Here is a 19,031-nt window from a genome sequence, read left to right as displayed (position 1 = left end):
CTTCCACTTTTTATACATGTTAATCCAGGGTGCAGGCTAACCATTGTTGTTGTCGAGCTTGTAGGCTATAATAACAAACCATATTTAACCAATCAAAATGAACCATATCTTATTTGTTAAAAATGACAATAACAGACTGTACTAGACACTGTTAGCAAGTTTGAGTGGAAGTGTATAGGCTGAATTCACTGTGCTTTGTGCAACCGGGGGAGGACCAGTCTGTGCTCAATTACACCTTTTTTTTTTTTTAATGAGGCAAGGGAACTTTAGACAGTTCTTCATGTAGCAGGACAGCCATTTAGCGTACTTGGCTTATATTCAGAGTAAAGGGTAAACATCAGGTGGGTTTATGATGTTGACATGGGCTTTGGCAACACGGAATTAATGTGAGCACCACATACATCCTTTCTTAATCGAAAGGTCCTCCGTACTTCCTTTGTTTATTGTGGGTGAAACTGTAAAGTAAATGAGAAGAGAACATGTTACATAGCCCTCATACAGTAAATAACATTGTTATTCAATCAACTGTAATTTCTTAATCTATCATTTATTGTGGAGAGAAGGGAAGAAAAAAAAAAAAGGCTATTATTATTTATGCTCTTAGTAGTTGGAAAGACAGCTGTGGCTTTATGAATGGCCTTGCTGTGTGATTGGTTGTGTTGGTCATGTGGTTATTCTTCAGCTGGCGCTTCAAATCTTCCGCGGGAAAAAAAATCTATAAAAATTCTGCATCCCCCCTCGAAAGAAAGAATACGCATCTTATTGGCTACCCGTCATGATTTATACCGCCTATGATGCACTTTGATTGGTTCGTAGACATGTACGTTACGGGAAATGACATCCCGCCCCCTTTTCCCTTGAAAGACAAAAAAAGGGAGAAGTAGGAACCCGCCTCTGATTGGACGTGCAGGATGTAACGACCCAGCTGATTGGCTGAAGTTATTGCCGCTCTTGAGTTTTTTTTAATTTTTATTTTGAACCTAAATACAGACAGCTGCATTTCTTTCTCAGAAGTTGAGTCGGACTGTCAGGGAGAGTACATCTTAATGCAGCTCTCTGACAGTATATCAAATATATACTTCCAGACAATATATATATATTTATTAATCGATTTTTGTTTGTTATTTTTTTTTTTTTAGCAAGACAGAGTCTGCAAACAGCTTGTCGTGGTTGTTTTGTTTTCATTACAAACTAATTCTGCAAATTCTTCATTTGGATGCTAGCTAACTTAACAGTAACATTAGTTGTTACAAATCTTTCCGATTTGTCTACGTTTAATGATTTTTGGACCTCCGAACTGATATATTAAAAAAATAATTATATATATATATAGATATTTTAGCTAGCTTTGTTAAAAATGGATTTTAAAAACGTTATCAGCGATTTCAGCTCTAACAACAGGCCCGACAGAATCCACGGCCTTTCCTCACTGTCGCTGCCCGACATGGCTTCGACTTGCATCAAGAATCATCTCTTCTCTCTTGCTTCAACAAATGTACTGTCGCCCGTCACTAATCTGGCCTTAAACATGAACAATCTAGCTGGACTTGGAAGGTAAGAGGCTCTCATAAAACGTGTGTTTTTGCCTAGTTGGCTATGTTTCCCATACTAGCTAACTGGTTGTGAACGGCATGATACTCTTGGTTGGTTTGCTAGCTAACGTTAGGCTAGTTTGCTGAATAACACGACACAAAATGTAGCTACTCTAGTTAACTAACCACGTGTTTATTTCAAGCCAATGAAAATGGATAACTTGCTGAATATTAGCAAAGTTGTCTGATTGTGGACCCATTTTTGCTTTTTACAGCCAACAATGTGAAACTCCCAAGAGGAAAGGACATGTGCCCCTCCTGAAGATGCCCTCTTTCGCCTCCGACTGCTCGTCTGATGCTGGTAAAACAACATAATACGATAGCTGCAAATGTTTCACCCCCCCAAAAAAAGTGTAAATAAGATGGAGACAATAGCTTCCTACTTAAACTATGAACTATTTATTTGTTTTTTTGTTTTGTTCATACCATATAGGCCTTATATTTTGTCATGTCCTCTGTTCTTTCTAGTTCTTCTCTTCCTTTTGCAGTTTGACCACATTGAAAGCCTGGGGGGTGGGAAATGGTGCCAGTACAGGACATTTATAGGATTTAAATATTTAATTTACTTACAGGGAAAAAAAGAGCAAACTACAGGATTGAATATTTTCTCCTGTGCCACCCTTAAGTTTAGGCCTGTGTAAATGTGTTCAGAATGTACATCGCGTAGTTATAACAGTTTTTAAAATAGAAACAATGAACTAACAGCTAACTGGGACTTGTTTCTAAATCTTCCTCCAGGTCTTGGTATGGATTCCCCCTTAGACCCTGTGGATGTTGAGGAGAGGTAAATGATAGTCCTCATGTCTTTAACCATCACTCTCTGTGGTAGCATTGGCATTTCCTTTCTCCCTACCTCTCTCCTCCATTTCCCCCACTCTCCTCCAATCCCCGTCTTATTCCAACTGAGCATGGCTAGGTAGTCCGTCTCATCTATTGTGATCTGGGATTAGGCCCACTGTCATTGTGCCGTTGGTAAATCTCCCCAGCTCGATGTGTCCATTTTTCATTGAGTAAATTAGCAGATAAGATGATCATAGGTGAACATTCCTTCTGTTTCTCTTTTTTTTTGTGGGGGGGGGGGGCAGTAAGTAAATTTGATCACAGGAGTTGAGTGATGGGCTGATCTGGAGATGCTCAATCTACACTCATTTCAACTAATGATTCATTTCCCCCATAGAGATGCAATGCCATTCCTGTTGCCCTGTATTACTGAAGCAGACCGGTGCTGTTATGTAATAGGCCTATTCCCGCTTCGCCAGCTCGAGGAGTGTCAAGCGTTTCCGCGTTGCATCCTTTCCTTACCATTCGCCGTGGTAGGCAACACCCCATTTACCATAAATCTCACCGTAGCCAGTAAGCATTCACCTACGTAAACAATCAGAGCAACTTTTATTCTGAAACATATTACCATATTAAATAATACAACCAAACCCAAGTTACAACAATCCACAAGCACATGCAGACAATATAAAAGGGGTTATTTTCTCATCGGGTTAAATTAGCTGACTACACAGTGAACTCCTGCTAGCTAGCTAACGAACAACATCCTTCATGGTCAAGTAACATTAGCATATCAATAATGAACAAACTACCCCCTCCAATACTAATATAAAATATCCTGTAATGTTATCAGTGTCATATTATAATATAGGCTACCTAGCTAGGTGACATTAGCTAGCTACATTTAAATAATTTCTGCATCCTCACAAAGCTATTCAAGATGGCGCCGTCAGAGATGGTCGCCTCGCTTCGCGTTCTTAGAAAACTGCAGTATTTTTGTTTTCTGTATTTCTCACTAGCATTTCACTACATTTGCATTAAACATCTGCTAACCATGTGTATGTGACAAATAAATTTTATTTGGCTGAATGCTGACGTTTGGCTGAACCATACGCCATTATCTACATAGTTAGGCTCAAGCTGACAATGAAACTATGTCTCTCTTCTGGGTGTCTGTGGGTAGGCTCTCTTTTGGGTGTCTGTGGGTAGGCTCTCTTTTGGGTGTCTGTGGGTAGGCTCTCTTTTGGGTGTCTGTGGGTAGGCTCTCTGTGGGTAGGCTCTCTGTGGGTAGGCTCTCTGTGAATATTCAGACATCTGCCAATTTCTGTGAACACTTGGCTGCAAGTATTTTGTCCATGAGGCCTTTCATTCAGCTCCCGTACAGCTGTTTAATGGCTCGCTGCAGCTTCTTTAGGGGGATGAGGGGGTTGAAGTGTTTTTTTTTTTTTTTTTTTTGGCACACTCATGACCTGTCTTATGGTTTGAATGGTGAAGGGGAGGGGGGCTCTGCGCCAGAACTATTGAATGGGGGCACCTCGTACCCCCCAGGCCCCCTACAGTCGTTACGAGAACAAACTCAATCACCCCCTTTTCTCCCCATTGAACTAGACGCACTCCTGCCCCCTCCGTTCTCCTCTCTGCAAACAAAGGGTCCTTGCAGAAGGGCTGAGTCCAGCGCCTTCATACGGTAGATTAGCAGACTCTATCCTCTGTACCCCCCCCCCTCTTTCACTCAGCTCTCCTTACTGCTTATTTAGCATACAGGTGGGCATTGCTCTGCTGCAGAAAGAAATGGGAGGCACCACCCCTTGCACCTCTTCTCCAGCACAGGGCTGAAACCGCCGGTCCTCTACCCCTCTCTCAATAGAGCCAGCAAGGCTCTATTGTCGGTCTAACTGGTTTAGCTGCCAATTGTGGTGCTCTGTAGCTCACTTGGTAGAGCACTGGCACTTGCAACACCAAGATAGTGGGTTTGATTCCCAGACCACCATACATGAGCTTCAAAGCTGTTTATTTCCATTGTGGCCTTTGAATAGTGCGAGAAGAAGACATTTGGTGAGAATCACATGGTGCAAATTCTTAAAGGGCCAGTGGTCTGCATTGGATGTGCAATTTTCAATTACAGCATTATTATCTTCTGAAGGCGCTGTATCTTTAAAAAAAAATACATTTTATTATTCTATGTATTAGTTCGCTAACAAAGGTAGAACAGTTGAACTGTTAGGAATACACACCCTCCTGTCTGTCTCCAACAACACAGCCTGTTCACTTTGTTTTGATATAATGAAGTCAAGTGGCCTGCCTGGATGAGATGCTTATGATTGAGTTGCCAATTCGTGACCAGGACCCTGTGTGGTGCACTACTGTAGACCAGGACCCTATATAGAACACTACTGTAGACCAGGACCCTATATAGAACACTACTGTTGACCAGGACCCTATATAGAACACTACTGTAGACCAGGACCCTATATAGAACACTACTGTAGACCAGGACCCTATATAGAACACTACTGTAGACCAGGACCCTATATAGAACACTACTGTAGACCAGGACCCTATATAGAACACTACTGTAGACCAGGACCCTATATAGAACACTACTGTAGACCAGGACCCTATATAGAACACTACTGTAGACCAGGACCCTATATAGAACACTACTGTAGACCAGGACCCTATATAGAACACTACTGTAGACCAGGACCCTATATAGAACACTACTGTAGACCAGGACCCTATATAGAACACTACTGTAGACCAGGACCCTATATAGAACACTACTGTAGACCAGGACCCTATATAGAACACTACTGTAGACCAGGACCCTATATAGAACACTACTGTAGACCAGGACCCTATATAGAACACTACTGTAGACCAGGACCCTATATAGAACACTACTGTAGACCAGGACCCTATATAGAACACTACTGTAGACCAGGACCCTATATAGAACACTACTGTAGACCAGGACCCTATATAGAACACTACTGTAGACCAGGACCCTATATAGAACACTACTGTAGACCAGGACCCTATATAGAACACTACTGTAGACCAGGACCCTATATAGAACACTACTGTAGACCAGGACCCTATATAGAACACTACTGTAGACCAGGACCCTATATAGAACACTACTGTAGACCAGGACCCTATATAGAACACTACTGTAGACCAGGACCCTATATAGAACACTACTGTTGACCAGGACTCTGTGTGGTGCACTACTGTAGACCAGGACCCTATATAGAACACTACTGTTGACCAGGACCCTATATAGAACACTACTGTAGACCTGGACCCTATATAGAACACTACTGTTGACCAGGACTCTGTGTGGTGCACTACTGTAGACCAGGACCCTATATAGAACACTACTGTAGACCAGGACCCTATATAGAACACTACTGTAGACCAGGACCCTATATAGAACACTACTGTAGACCAGGACTCTGTGTGGTGCACTACTGTAGACCAGGACCCTATATAGAACACTACTGTTGACCAGGACCCTATATAGAACACTACTGTAGACCTGGACCCTATATAGAACACTACTGTTGACCAGGACTCTGTGTGGTGCACTACTGTAGACCAGGACCCTATATAGAGCACTACTGTAGACCAGGACCCTATATAGAACACTACTGTAGACCAGGACCCTATATAGAACACTACTGTAGACCAGGACTCTGTGTGGTGCACTACTGTAGACCAGGACTCTGTGTGGTGCACTACTGTAGACCAGGACCCTATATAGAACACTACTGTTGACCAGGACTCTGTGTGGTGCACTACTGTAGACCAGGACCCTATATAGAACACTACTGTAGACCAGGACCCTATATAGAACACTACTGTAGACCAGGACCCTATATAGAACACTACTGTAGACCAGGACCCTATATAGAACACTACTGTAGACCAGGACCCTATATAGAACACTACTGTAGACCAGGACCCTATATAGAACACTACTGTTGACCAGGACCCTATATAGAACACTACTGTAGACCAGGACCCTATATAGAACACTACTGTAGACCAGGACCCTATTCCCTATATAGAACACTACTGTTGACCAGGACCCTATTCCCTATATAGAACACTACTGTCGACCAGGGGAATAGGGTATAATTTGAGGCCACCTACCTAGGTGGGGTCTTGCTTGGCTCAGTCACTGGTTCAGAACTTTCTCACTATAATTCTCTGACTGAATTGTTTGTCTCCGTCCTGCAGGTTTGACGAGGCCGTTGTGCAGTCTGGGAGAGTTGCCAACGAGTAAGTCATGTAGCTAGTCTCTCTCTCTCTCTCTCTTGGTTTCCAGGAGATGGAACTGGCTAGTTGTGGTGCAGCTGCCAACAACCAACAACCAATCAACAATTTATTTTTCCACTCTTGGGCGAGTCGTTAGGATTATTACTCTTGGTCCTTCTGTGGCACAGTTGGTAGAGCATGGCGCTTGTAACGCCAGGGTAGTGGGTTCGATTCCCGGGACCACACATATGTAGAATGTATGCACACATGACTGTAAGTCGCTTTGGATAAAAGCGTCTGCTAAATGGCATATTATTATTAACATGGACAATCCTTGTCATGATTGATCTAGTGTGTCCATCCAGCGTTTTTCAACTAGATTTGTTTGTTCGTTCTCTTCACAGTAAAATGCCAATCCGAAGAATCAACTCTCTACCACTGCTGTTAGGCTCCAGTCCGGCTCTGAAGAGTCCGGACCCAGAGAGCCAGCAGCACCGCTACGGGGCCTTCGGACCCTACGGCTCAGTCCAGGATACAGCCGCCTCCTCTGGGCATGGTTGGCAGGGCAACAAGGAGAACCAGGAGGTGGGCTTCGAGTTTAAGAAGCCCGCCAAGCCAGCGTCACGCTGCCGTAGGAGGTCCTTCCATAGTGGAGGAGGAGAGAACAAGGACTTTGCCCGTCGGCCCAACTCTGCCCCAGCCCTCATGGTGAGTAGAACAGAGTGACTGACCCCATGTGGTGAGTAGAACAGAGTGACTGACACCGTGTGGTGAGTAGAACAGAGTGACTGACACCGTGTGGTGAGTAGAACAGAGTGACTGACACCGTGTGGTGAGTAGAACAGAGTGACTGACACCGTGTGGCGAGTAGAACAGAGTGACTGACACCGTGTGGCGAGTAGAACAGAGTGACTGACACCGTGTGGCGAGTAGAACAGAGTGACTGACACCGTGTGGCGAGTAGAACAGAGTGACTGACACCGTGTGGCGAGTAGAACAGAGTGACTGACACCGTGTGGCGAGTAGAACAGAGTGACTGACACCGTGTGGCGAGTAGAACAGAGTGACTGACACCGTGTGGCGAGTAGAACAGAGTGACTGACACCGTGTGGCGAGTAGAACAGAGCGACTGACACCGTGTGGCGAGTAGAACAGAGCGACTGACACCGTGTGGCGAGTAGAACAGAGCGACTGACACCGTGTGGCGAGTAGAACAGAGCGACTGACACCGTGTGGCGAGTAGAACAGAGCGACTGACACCGTGTGGCGAGTAGAACAGAGCGACTGACACCGTGTGGCGAGTAGAACAGAGCGACTGACACCGTGTGGCGAGTTAACCCTTTGCTCCTCCCTCTCTCCAGCTGTCCCCACCCTCGTCGCAGCGCCTCAGCTCATTGGACGACAGCAGTCCCATGGTCCTGCGCCGCTCCTCCTTCACCCGCTCCCTTAATGAGGATGACGATGGTTTCCTTGAAGTTCTGGATGACTGTGAGGAGGAGGAGGAGTGTGACATGCCCACGGGGATGGCCAGCCTGCTGACAGCTCCTCTTGTGAGGGACAACACTGCAGTGGACTCGGTAGGAGCATCCCCTCTTCTACAGTGGCGTTGCCATGGAGATCCATGAAGAGTCTTCTGTATGGCCTTCTGTGGATATAATTTCATTTGTCTTTGGTTTTAAAATGACCAGCAGACTTTTGGTTTCGCTATAGAGCAGTCTGGAGGGGCCCCCAGGGGCCATGTAGTCTGGAGGGGGCCCCCAGTGGCCATGTAGTCTGGAGGGGGCCCCCAGGGGCCATGTAGTCTGGAGGGGGCCCCCAGGGGCCATGTAGTCTGGAGGGGGCCCCCAGGGGCCATGTAGTCTGGAGGGGGCCCCCAGGGGCCATGTAGTCTGGAGGGGCCCCCAGGGGCCCATGTAGTCTGGAGGGGCTCCCCAGGGGCCCATGTAGTCTGGAGGGGCTCCCCAGGGGCCCATGTAGTCTGGAGGGGCTCCCCAGGGGCCCATGTAGTCTGGAGGGGCTCCCCAGGGGCCCATGTAGTCTGGAGGGGCTCCCCAGGGGCCCATGTAGTCTGGAGGGGGCTCCCCAGGGGCCCATGTAGTCTGGAGGGGGCTCCCCAGGGGCCATGTAGTCTGGAGGGGCCTCCCCAGGGGCCATGTAGTCTGGAGGGGGGCCTCCCCAGGGGCCATGTAGTCTGGAGGGGGCCCCCCCCAGGGGCCATGTAGTCTGGAGGGGGCCCCCCCCCTAGGGGCCATGTAGTCTGGAGGGGGCCCCCCCCCTAGGGGCCATGTAGTCTGGAGGGGGCCCCTAGGGGCCATGTAGTCTGGAGGGGGCCCCCCCATGTAGTCTGGAGGGCCCCCCCCAGGGGCCATGTAGTCTGGAGGGCCCCCCCAGGGGCCATGTAGTCTGGAGGGCCCCCCCCCCAGGGGCCATGTAGTCTGGAGGGCCCCCAGGGGCCATGTAGTCTGGAGGGCCCCCCCAGGGGCCATGTAGTCTGGAGGGCCCCCCCCAGGGGCCATGTAGTCTGGAGGGCCCCCAAGGGGCCATGTAGTCTGGAGGGGCCCCCCCCAGGGGCCATGTAGTCTGGAGGGGCCCCCAGGGGCCATGTAGTCTGGAGGGCCCCCCAGGGGCCATGTAGTCTGGAGGGGGCCCCCCAGGGGCCATGTAGTCTGGAGGGGGGCCCCCCCCCAGGGGCCATGTAGTCTGGAGGGGGGCCCCCCCCAGGGGCCATGTAGTCTGGAGGGGGGCCCCCCCCAGGGGCCATGTCTCCTGTTTTCACTACATTAGATTTGGTTGCTGCATATGTCCATCCATAAGATCTTATAATTGAGTGCCAATCTAATCTCTTCCTCTTCAGCCGGTGGCTCGTTGTCGGCCGAGGGGCCTGTTCCGCTCCCCCTCCATGCCCAGTCAGGTGGAGCGCGCCCCCCTGAAGCGCCCTGAGTGTCCCCAGGATGAGAACACGCCGGTCAGGGTGAAGAGACGACGCAGCCTGGTGGAAACGCACATCACCAACGTGGACCAGGGCGACTGCTCTCCCAGAAAAATGGTATGTACCTGGTCCTCCCTGCTCAATGTCTCTGCCCCTCCAGTCACCTGGTCCTCCCTGCTCAATGTCTCTGCCCGTCTAGTCACCTGGTCCTCCCTGCTCAATGTCTCCGCCCCTCCAGTCACCTGGTCCTCCCTACTCAATGTCACCGCCCCTCCAGTCACCTGGTCCTCCCTACTCAATGTCTCCGCCCCTCCAGTCACCCGGTCCTCCCTGCTCAATGTCACCGCCCCTACAGTCACCCGGTCCTCCCTGCGCAATGTCTCCGCCCCTCCAGTCACCTGGTCCTCCCTGCTCAATGTCACCGCCCCTACAGTCACCTGGTCCTCCCTGCGCAATGTCTCCGCCCCTACAGTCACCCGGTCTCCGCCCCTACAGTCACCTGGTCCTCCCTGCTCAATGTCTCCGCCCCTCTAGTCACCTGGTCCTCCCTGCTCAATGTCTCTGCCCCTCCAGTCACCTGGTCCTCCCTGTGCAATGTCTCCGCCCCTACAGTCACCCGGTCTCCGCCCCTACAGTCACCTGGTCCTCCCTGCTCAATGTCTCCGCCCCTCCAGTCACCCGGTCCTCCCTGCTCAATGTCTCCGCCCCTCCAGTCACCTGGTCCTCCCTGCTCAATGTCTCCGCCCCTCTAGTCACCTGGTCCTCCCTGCGCAATGTCTCCGCCCCTACAGTCACCCGGTCCTCCCTGCTCAATGTCACCGCCCCTACAGTCACCCGGTCCTCCCTGCGCAATGTCTCCGCCCCTCCAGTCACCTGGTCCTCCCTGCTCAATGTCACCGCCCTTACAGTCACCTGGTCCTCCCTGCGCAATGTCTCCGCCCCTACAGTCACCCGGTCTCCGCCCCTACAGTCACCTGGTCCTCCCTGCTCAATGTCACCGCCCCTACAGTCACCTGGTCCTCCCTGCGCAATGTCTCCGCCCCTACAGTCACCCGGTCTCCGCCCCTACAGTCACCTGGTCCTCCCTGCTCAATGTCTCCGCCCCTCCAGTCACCTGGTCCTCCCTGCTCAATGGCTCCGCCCCTCCAGTCACCTGGTCCTCCCTGCTCAATGTCTCTGCCCCTCCAGTCACCTGGTCCTCCCTGCTCAATGGCTCCGCCCCTCCAGTCACCCGGTCCTCCCTGCTCAATGTCTCCGCCCCTCCAGTCACCCGGTCCTCCCTGCTCAATGTCTCCGCCCCTCCAGTCACCTGGTCCTCCCTGCTCAATGTCTCCGCCCCTCCAGTCACCCGGTCCTCCCTGCTCAATGTCTCCGCCCCTCCAGTCACCCGGTCCTCCCTGCTCAATGTCTCCGCCCCTCCAGTCACCCGGTCCTCCCTGCTCAATGTCTCCGCCCCTACAGTCACCCGGTCCTCCCTGCTCAATGTCTCCGCCCCTACAGTCACCTGGTCCTCCCTGCTCAATGCCCCTCCACTAGGGGTCGACCGATTTAATTAGGGCCGATTTTCAAGTTGTCATAACAACCAGAAATCAGTATTTTTGGGCGCTTTTTAAAATATTTTTTTATATACCTTTATTTAATCTTTATTTTTATTTAACTAGGCAAGTCGGTTAAGGACACGTTCTTATTTTCAATGAGAAACGTTGGGTTAACTGCCTAGTTCAGGGGCAGAAGGACAGATTTTCTCGTCAGCTCGGGGGATCCAATCTTGCAACCTTACAGTTAACTAGTCCAACGCAATAACGACCTGCCTCTCTCTCGTTGCACTCCACAAGGAGACTGACTGCCTGTTACGCAAATGCAGTAAACCAATGCTAGCTAGCATTAAACTTATCTTTATAAAAAACAATCATAATCACTAGTTAACTACACATGGTTGATATTACTAGATATTATCTAGCGTGTCCTGCGTTGCATATAATCTGACTGAGCGGTGGTAGGCAGAAGCAGGCGCGTAAACATTCATTCAAACAGCACTTTTGTGTGTTTTGTCAGCAGCTCTTCGTTGTGTGTCAAGCATCGTGCTGTTTATGACTTCAAACCTATCAACTCCTGAGATGAGGCTGGTGTAACTGAAGTGAAATGGCTCGCTAGTTTGCACGCGCTAATAGCGTTTCAAACATCACTCGCTCTGAGCCTTGGGGTGGTTGTTTCCCTTGCTCTGCATGGGTAATGCTGCTTTGATGTGGTGGCTGTTGTCGTTGTGTTGCTGGTTCGAGCCCAGGGAGGAGCGAGGAGAGGGACGGAAGCTATACTGTTACACTGGCAACTAAAGTGCCTGTAAGAACATCCAATAGTCAAAGGTTAATGAAATACAAATGGTATAGAGGGAAATAGTCCTATAATTCCTAAAATAACTACAACCTAAAACTTCTTACCTGGGAATATTGAAGACTCCTGTTAAAAGGAACCAACAGCTTTCATATGTTCTCTCTTTGTTTTTGCATTATTTAAACCATATTGAACATGTTTCATGATTTATTTGAGGCTAAATTGATTTGTTTGATGTGTTAATTCAGTATTGTTGTAATTGTCGTTATTATAAATAAAAACTGGCCGATTTGATCGGTATCGGCTTTTTTGGCCCTCCAATAATCTGTATCGGCGTTGAGGTCGACCGACTATGATTTCTCTAGTCTCCACCCCCTACAGTCAGCCTGTTTGAAGGGATCAGATTAAGCAAAGATACAATCTCTAATATCACATAATGAGGTGTTTTTTGGGATGCAAGGTGGTTTGTCAATCAAAGATTCTGCTTTGTCTGACTGCAGAGATCTCTCTCTCGCTCTCTCTCCTTCCTAGTCGTTCTGTAACCAGGGATCTCTCTCTCCTTCCTAGTCGTTCTGTAGCCAGGGATCTCTCTCTCCTTCCTAGTCGTTCTGTAGCCAGGGATCTCTCTCTCCTTCCTAGTCGTTCTGTAGCCAGGGATCTCTCTCTCCTTCCTAGTCGTTCTGTAACCAGGGATCTCTCTCTCCTTCCTCCTAGTCGTTCTGTAACCAGGGATCTCTCTCTCTCTCTCCCCCTCCTAGACGTTCTGTAACCAGGGATCTCTCTCTCCTTCCTAGTCGTTCTGTAGCCAGGGATCTCTCTCTCTCCTTCCTAGTCGTTCTGTAGCCAGGGATCTCTCTCTCTCCTTCCTAGTCGTTCTGTAGCCAGGGATCTCTCTCTCTCCTTCCTAGTCGTTCTGTAGCCAGGGATCTCTCTCTCTCCTTCCTAGTCGTTCTGTAGCCAGGGATCTCTCTCTCTCCTTCCTAGTCGTTCTGTAGCCAGGGATCTCTCTCTCCTTCCTAGTCGTTCTGTAGCCAGGGATCTCTCTCTCCTTCCTAGTCGTTCTGTAGCCAGGGATCTCTCTCTCCTTCCTAGTCGTTCTGTAGCCAGGGATCTCTCTCCTTCTGTAGCCAGGGATAGTCGTTCTGTAGCCAGGGATCTCTCTCCCTTCCTAGTCGTTCTGTAGCCAGGGATCTCTCTCTCCTTCCTAGTCGTTCTGTAGCCAGGGATCTCTCTCTCCTTCCTAGTTGTTCTGTAACCAGGGATCTCTCTCTCCTTCCTAGTCGTTCTGTAACCAGGGATCTCTCTCTCTCCCCCTCCTAGACGTTCTGTAACCACACTGAGATTGAGAAGCTGCTGGACACTAGTGAGTCTGACCAGGACGTAGAGCTGATCGGAGATTTCACCAAACCCTTTGTCCTGTCCACCGTGGAGGGTAAACACCAGGACCTGAAATACATCACTCCTGAGATGGTGAGAACTACTGCTGTTATATGACACAGCCATGTGTCTAATCACCCCTGGTATCCCCTATGTAGTGCACTACTTTTGACCAGAACTGGCACCCTATTCCCTATGTAGTGCACTACTTTTGACCAGAGCGCATGGGGTGTTTGATCAAGGTCCCTGGTCTTCTCGCCTCACAACCTCTAACCTGCCAAGCCCCTTGAGCTTATTTGACTAGTAAACACTCCTTGAACTAACTTTTTTTATTTATTTTTATTTATAAGGCCTCTAGTAATATATCGTACGGTAGTCAAATATTCAGTAGGAAGTTGTCGATTCTACATACAAAGAGAATACCATTTCCATTTGGTCCTTTATTGCCCTTTCAGACCACCAGGTAGACCCTGGTGTTATGGGGACGGACCCTGGTGTTATGGGGACGGACCCTGGTGTTATGGGGACGGACCCTGGTGTTATGGGGACGGACCCTGGTGTTATGGGGACGGACCCTGGTGTTATGGGGACGGACCCTGGTGTTATGGGGACGGACCCTGGTGTTATGGGGACGGACCCTGGTGTTATGGGGACGGACCCTGGTGACGGACCCTGGTGTTATGGGGACGGACCCTGGTGTTACGGGGACGGACCCTGGTGTTACGGGGACGGACCCTGGTGTTACGGGGACGGACCCTGGTGTTATGGGGACGGACCCTGGTGTTACGGGGGACGGACCCTGGTGTTATGGGGACGGACCCTGGTGTTACGGGGTGTTACGGACCCTGGTGTTACGGGACGGACCCTGGTGTTATGGGGACGGACCCTGGTGTTACGGGGGACGGACCCTGGTGTTACGGGGGACGGACCCTGGTGTTACGGGGGACGGACCCTGGTGTTACGGGGGACGGACCCTGGTGTTACGGGGGACGGACCCTGGTGTTACGGGGGACGGACCCTGGTGCTACGGGGGACGGACCCTGGTGCTACGGGGGACGGACCCTGGTGCTACGGGGGACGGACCCTGGTGTTACGGGGGACGGACTACCAGACCTGGTTTAAACATTTTCTTACATTTTCTGGATGTATAGTTTTTACTGCTCTAGTGTTTATTATTATTATTATTATTGCTTGAATAACCTTATTTACTATTATCTATTGATTTATTTGTCATTGTTTATGAGTTGCGCTGAACACTGAGAAAGTTTGCCAATTCCTCCTGTTTGGGATTGGTTGCCAACTGGCGATTTTGACACGGGTCATTCGGAGGCCACGTAGGCTAATTGATCGATCAATCGAGCAACGAGAGTTTAAATATCTGTCACGGAGTGCCTCCTTCCTCGCGTGGTGAATAGTGGAGGTTTAGAAGCATAGATCAAGAGACCAGATGTCTCATTCTGACAGGTTGCACATCAATGTCGATTTATGCATTTCCTGAATGTTTGATGAACCCGAGTCCTGTCATTAAGTTAAAAATGGACAGTTGCATAAACATTTTTTAAATCAGTTTATTGCACAAAATTATTAAATTGATGGTAATACGAATGTTTTTGCATATAATCATGCTCTTAAGTATTGGCTCTAACCTGGGACTAACCTGTCTGTCCCTCAGATGGATCCTCTATAACCTGTCTGTTCCTCAGATGGGTCCTCTATAACCTGTCTGTCTGTTCCTCAGATGGGTCCTCTATAACCTGTCTGTCTGTTCCTCAGATGGGTCCTCTATAACCTGTCTGTCTGTTCCTCAGATGGGTCCTCTATAACCTGTCTGTTCCTCAGATGGATCCTCTATAACCTGTCTGTCTGTTCCTCAGATGGGTCCTCTATAACCTGTCTGTTCCTCAGATGGATCCTCTATAACCTGTCTGTCTGTTCCTCAGATGGATCCTCTATAACCTGTCTGTCTGTTCCTCAGATGGGTCCTCTATAACCTGTCTGTTCCTCAGATGGGTCCTCTATAACCTGGGACTAACCTGTCTGTTCCTCAGATGGATCCTCTATAACCTGTCTGTTCCTCAGATGGATCCTCTATAACCTGTCTGTCTGTTCCTCAGATGGGTCCTCTATAACCTGTCTGTTCCTCAGATGGGTCCTCTATAACCTGTCTGTCTGTTCCTCAGATGGGTCCTCTATAACCTGTCTGTTCCTCAGATGGGTCCTCTATAACCTGGGACTAACCTGTCTGTCCCTCAGATGGATCCTCTATAACCTGTCTGTCTGTTCCTCAGATGGATCCTCTATAACCTGTCTGTCTGTTCCTCAGATGGGTCCTCTATAACCTGTCTGTTCCTCAGATGGGTCCTCTATAACCTGTCTGTTCCTCAGATGGATCCTCTATAACCTGTCTGTCTGTTCCTCAGATGGATCCTCTATAACCTGTCTGTCTGTTCCTCAGATGGGTCCTCTATAACCTGTCTGTTCCTCAGATGGGTCCTCTATAACCTGTCTGTCCCTCAGATGGGTCCTCTATAACCTGTCTGTCCCTCAGATGGGTCCTCTATAACCTGTCTGTTCCTCAGATGGGTCCTCTATAACCTGTCTGTTCCTCAGATGGGTCCTCTATAACCTGTCTGTTCCTCAGATGGGTCCTCTATAACCTGTCTGTCTGTTCCTCAGATGGGTCCTCTATAACCTGTCTGTTCCTCAGATGGGTCCTCTATAACCTGGGACTAACCTGTCTGTCCCTCAGATGGATCCTCTATAACCTGTCTGTCTGTTCCTCAGATGGATCCTCTATAACCTGTCTGTCCCTGTTCCTCAGATGGGTCCTCTATAACCTGTCTGTTCCTCAGATGGGTCCTCTATAACCTGTCTGTCCCTCAGATGGATCCTCTATAACCTGGGACTAACCTGTCTGTCTGTTCCTCAGATGGTGTCCGTCTGTTCCTGATGGTGTCCGCTCTGCCAGCTGCATCACGTTGTCGAGAGGATCGTGGTGATTGACTGTCGCTACCCGTATGAGTTTGAGGGGGCCACATCAAAGGAGCCCTGAACCTCTACCAGGAGGAGCAGGTGGAGGAGTACCTCCTACGCACCCCCATCGCCCCCTCTCCCCTGACCACAGGGTCCTCCTCGTCTTCCACTGTGAGTTCTCCTCAGAGCGAGGGCCCAGGATGTGTCGTTTCGTACGTGAGAGGGACAGGACGATGAACGAGTACCCTAACCTGCACTACCCAGAAATCTACATTCTCAAGGGAGGATACAAAGAGTTCTTCCCTGACTTCCGGGTAAAACACAATCATACTTCTGAAACATTTTGATGACTTTATCACTAATAATCAAAAGTGAATTTGTTGACATTAATATTTTTGTTTCTGTGGCTACTGTTTGGCTACTACACATTTTAATCGCAATGCATTGATGGAGACTCTATTTTAACTTCAGATGCAGTGTGAGCCCCAGGGGTACCGGCCCATGCACCACCAGGACTTTAAAGAGGACCTGAGGAAGTTCAGACTGAAGAGCAGGACCTGGGCCGGGGAGCGCAGCAAGAGGGGACTGTACAGCAGACTGAAGAAGCTGTAGCCCCGCCCCCCCGTAACCCTACTGCCCCCCTCCCCGTAACCCTACTGCCCCCCTCCCCGTAACCCTACTGCCCCCTCCCCGTAACCCTACTGCCCCCCTCCCCCCCGTAACCCTCCCCCCTCCCCGTAACCCTACTGCCCCCCTCCCCGTAACCCTACTGCCCCCCCCTCCCCGTAACCCTACTGCCCCCCCCGTCCCCCCCCCCGTAACCCTACTGCCCCCTCCCCGTCCCTACTGCCCCCTCCCCGTAACCCTACTGCCCCCCTCCCCGTAACCCTACTGCCCCCTCCCCGTAACCCTACTGCCCCCGCCTCCCTGTCACCCTACTGCCCCCGCCTCTCCTGTCACCCTACTGCCCCCGCCTCCCTGTCACCCTACTGCCCCCGCCTCCTGTCACCCTACTGCCCCCGCCTCCTGTCACCCTACTGCCCCCGCCTCTCCTGTCACCCTACTGCCCCCGCCTCTCCTGTCACCCTACTGCCCCCGCCTCTCCTGTCACCCTACTGCCCCCGCCTCTCCTGTCACCCTACTGCCCCCGCCTCTCCTGTCACCCTACTGCCCCCGCCTCTCCTGTCACCCTACTGCCCCCGCCTCTCCTGTCACCCTACTGCCCCCGCCTCTCCTGTCACCCTACTGCCCCCGCCTCTCCTGTCACCCTACTGCCCCCCTCCCTGTCACCCTACTGCCCCCCTCCCTGTCACCCTACTGCCCCCCCTCCCTGTCACCCTACTGCCCCCTCTCCTGTCACCCTACTGCCCCCCCTCTCCTGTCACCCTACTGCCCCCTCTCCCGTAACCCTACTGCCCCTCTCCTGTCACCCTACTGCCCCCCTCTCCTGTAACCCTACTGCCTCTAGCCATGAGAGCTGTAACACACTGCCACCACCACTAGCCTGTACTACCTTGCCACTCTTACACTCCCCAGCCAAACCACTACAGCCTTCCAGTCTCCAGAGGAGTTTTTGGGTGTTCCAGTTTTACCCTTGTCTTTTATTCCCAGTGTCTGGCCATCCCCTCTGACTGCAGAACCTAGAACTGACCATCCCCCTCTGACTGTAGAACCTAGAACTGACCATCCCCTCTGACTGCAGAACCTAGAACTGACCATCCCCTCTGACTGCAGAACCTAGAACTGACCATCCCCTCTGACTGCAGAACCCAGATCTGACCACTGTGTTTAATGACTGCAGAACCAAGATCTGACCACTGTTTAATGACTGCAGAACCCAGATCTGACCACTGTGTTTAATGTGACTGCAGAACCAAGATCTGACCACTGTGTTTAATGTGACTGCAGAACCCAGATCTGACCACTGTGTTTAATGACTGCAGAACCAAGATCTGACCACTGTGTTTAATGACTGCAGAACCCAGATCTGACCACTGTGTTTAATGACTGCAGAACCCAGATCTGACCACTGTGTTTAATGACTGCAGAACCCAGATCTGACCACTGTGTTTAATGACTGCAGAACCCAGATCTGACCACTGTGTTTAATGACTGCAGAACCCAGATCTGACCACTGTGTTTAATGTGACTGCAGAACCCAGATCTGACCACTGTGTTTAATGTGACTGCAGAACCCAGATCTGACCACTGTGTTTAATGTGACTGCAGAACCAAGATCTGACCACTGTGTTTAATGTGACTGCAGAACCCAGATCTGACCACTGTGTTTAATGTGACTGCAGAACCCAGATCTGACCACTGTGTTTAATGTGACTGCAGAACCCAGATCTGACCACTGTTTAATGACTGCAGAACCCAGATCTGACCACTGTGTTTAATGACTGCAGAACCCAGATCTAACCACTGCCAGACACGACGAGGACTGAAAACGACCTAGTTTAAAACCGGCCAACTGATGTCTCCTCACTGGACAGATGTGCTGCTCAGAATGAATGAATGAAATGCGAGTTCTGTATGTGCTGTATAAATACTACTCTATTTTATTAAGCACTTAATTTAAAATGTGTTTTATTTTTAGATGGCCGTGGGGGTGTTTGGCGATTTCGAGTTCCTCCTGTGTGCATTTTTTGTTTTTTAGACTTGTTTTTAAAAAAAGAAAGTGAGATTTTTTTTGTAGAAAGCCTCTCCTTAGGCCATAATCACACACCCCTCGTAATGTGGAAGTGTCTTAGTATTGGATGTTTTTTTTTTTTTTTGTGAATTGT

General features: G+C 49.9%; 1 protein-coding gene and 2 long non-coding RNA genes across 9 annotated transcripts; 1 reads left to right on the top strand and 2 right to left on the bottom strand.

Annotated features, from left to right (window-relative positions):
- Positions 1 to 824: 824 nt before the first annotated feature.
- Positions 825 to 17,056, top strand: cdc25b (cell division cycle 25B). Its single transcript, XM_052495926.1, is given in 13 exon segments — positions 825 to 1,554; positions 1,808 to 1,893; positions 2,331 to 2,376; positions 6,618 to 6,659; positions 7,040 to 7,343; positions 7,997 to 8,212; positions 9,490 to 9,681; positions 13,216 to 13,365; positions 16,202 to 16,295; positions 16,298 to 16,381; positions 16,384 to 16,559; positions 16,717 to 16,865; positions 16,978 to 17,056. Coding segments are annotated over 12 exon segments (1,728 nt in total). The 5' UTR covers positions 825 to 1,357; the 3' UTR covers positions 16,858 to 16,865; positions 16,978 to 17,056.
- Positions 14,918 to 16,205, bottom strand: LOC127915667 (uncharacterized). The gene is made up of 4 exons (XR_008091556.1): positions 16,110 to 16,205; positions 15,403 to 15,968; positions 14,992 to 15,100; positions 14,918 to 14,960 (listed from the first exon to the last, which is right to left on the bottom strand). It is a non-coding gene; the product is annotated as an uncharacterized LOC127915667 (long non-coding RNA).
- Positions 17,057 to 17,738: 682 nt separating the features above from the next.
- On the bottom strand, positions 17,739 to 18,743 carry LOC127915666 (uncharacterized). 7 transcript variants are annotated; one of them, XR_008091548.1, is made up of 4 exons: positions 18,600 to 18,743; positions 18,227 to 18,564; positions 17,919 to 17,982; positions 17,739 to 17,885 (listed from the first exon to the last, which is right to left on the bottom strand). It is a non-coding gene; the product is annotated as an uncharacterized LOC127915666 (long non-coding RNA). The 7 variants fall into 7 exon arrangements; XR_008091550.1 differs by having other exon boundaries at positions 18,262 to 18,564; XR_008091549.1 differs by having other exon boundaries at positions 17,919 to 18,132; positions 18,343 to 18,564.
- Positions 18,744 to 19,031: the final 288 nt, after the last annotated feature.

Source organism: Oncorhynchus keta, chromosome 35, assembly GCF_023373465.1.
Source record: "Oncorhynchus keta strain PuntledgeMale-10-30-2019 chromosome 35, Oket_V2, whole genome shotgun sequence".
In the NCBI taxonomy this organism is placed as follows: Eukaryota; Metazoa; Chordata; class Actinopteri; order Salmoniformes; family Salmonidae; genus Oncorhynchus; species Oncorhynchus keta.
The sequence above is the reverse complement of the archived record's forward strand: the minus strand, read 5'-3'. Positions and strand labels throughout refer to the sequence as shown.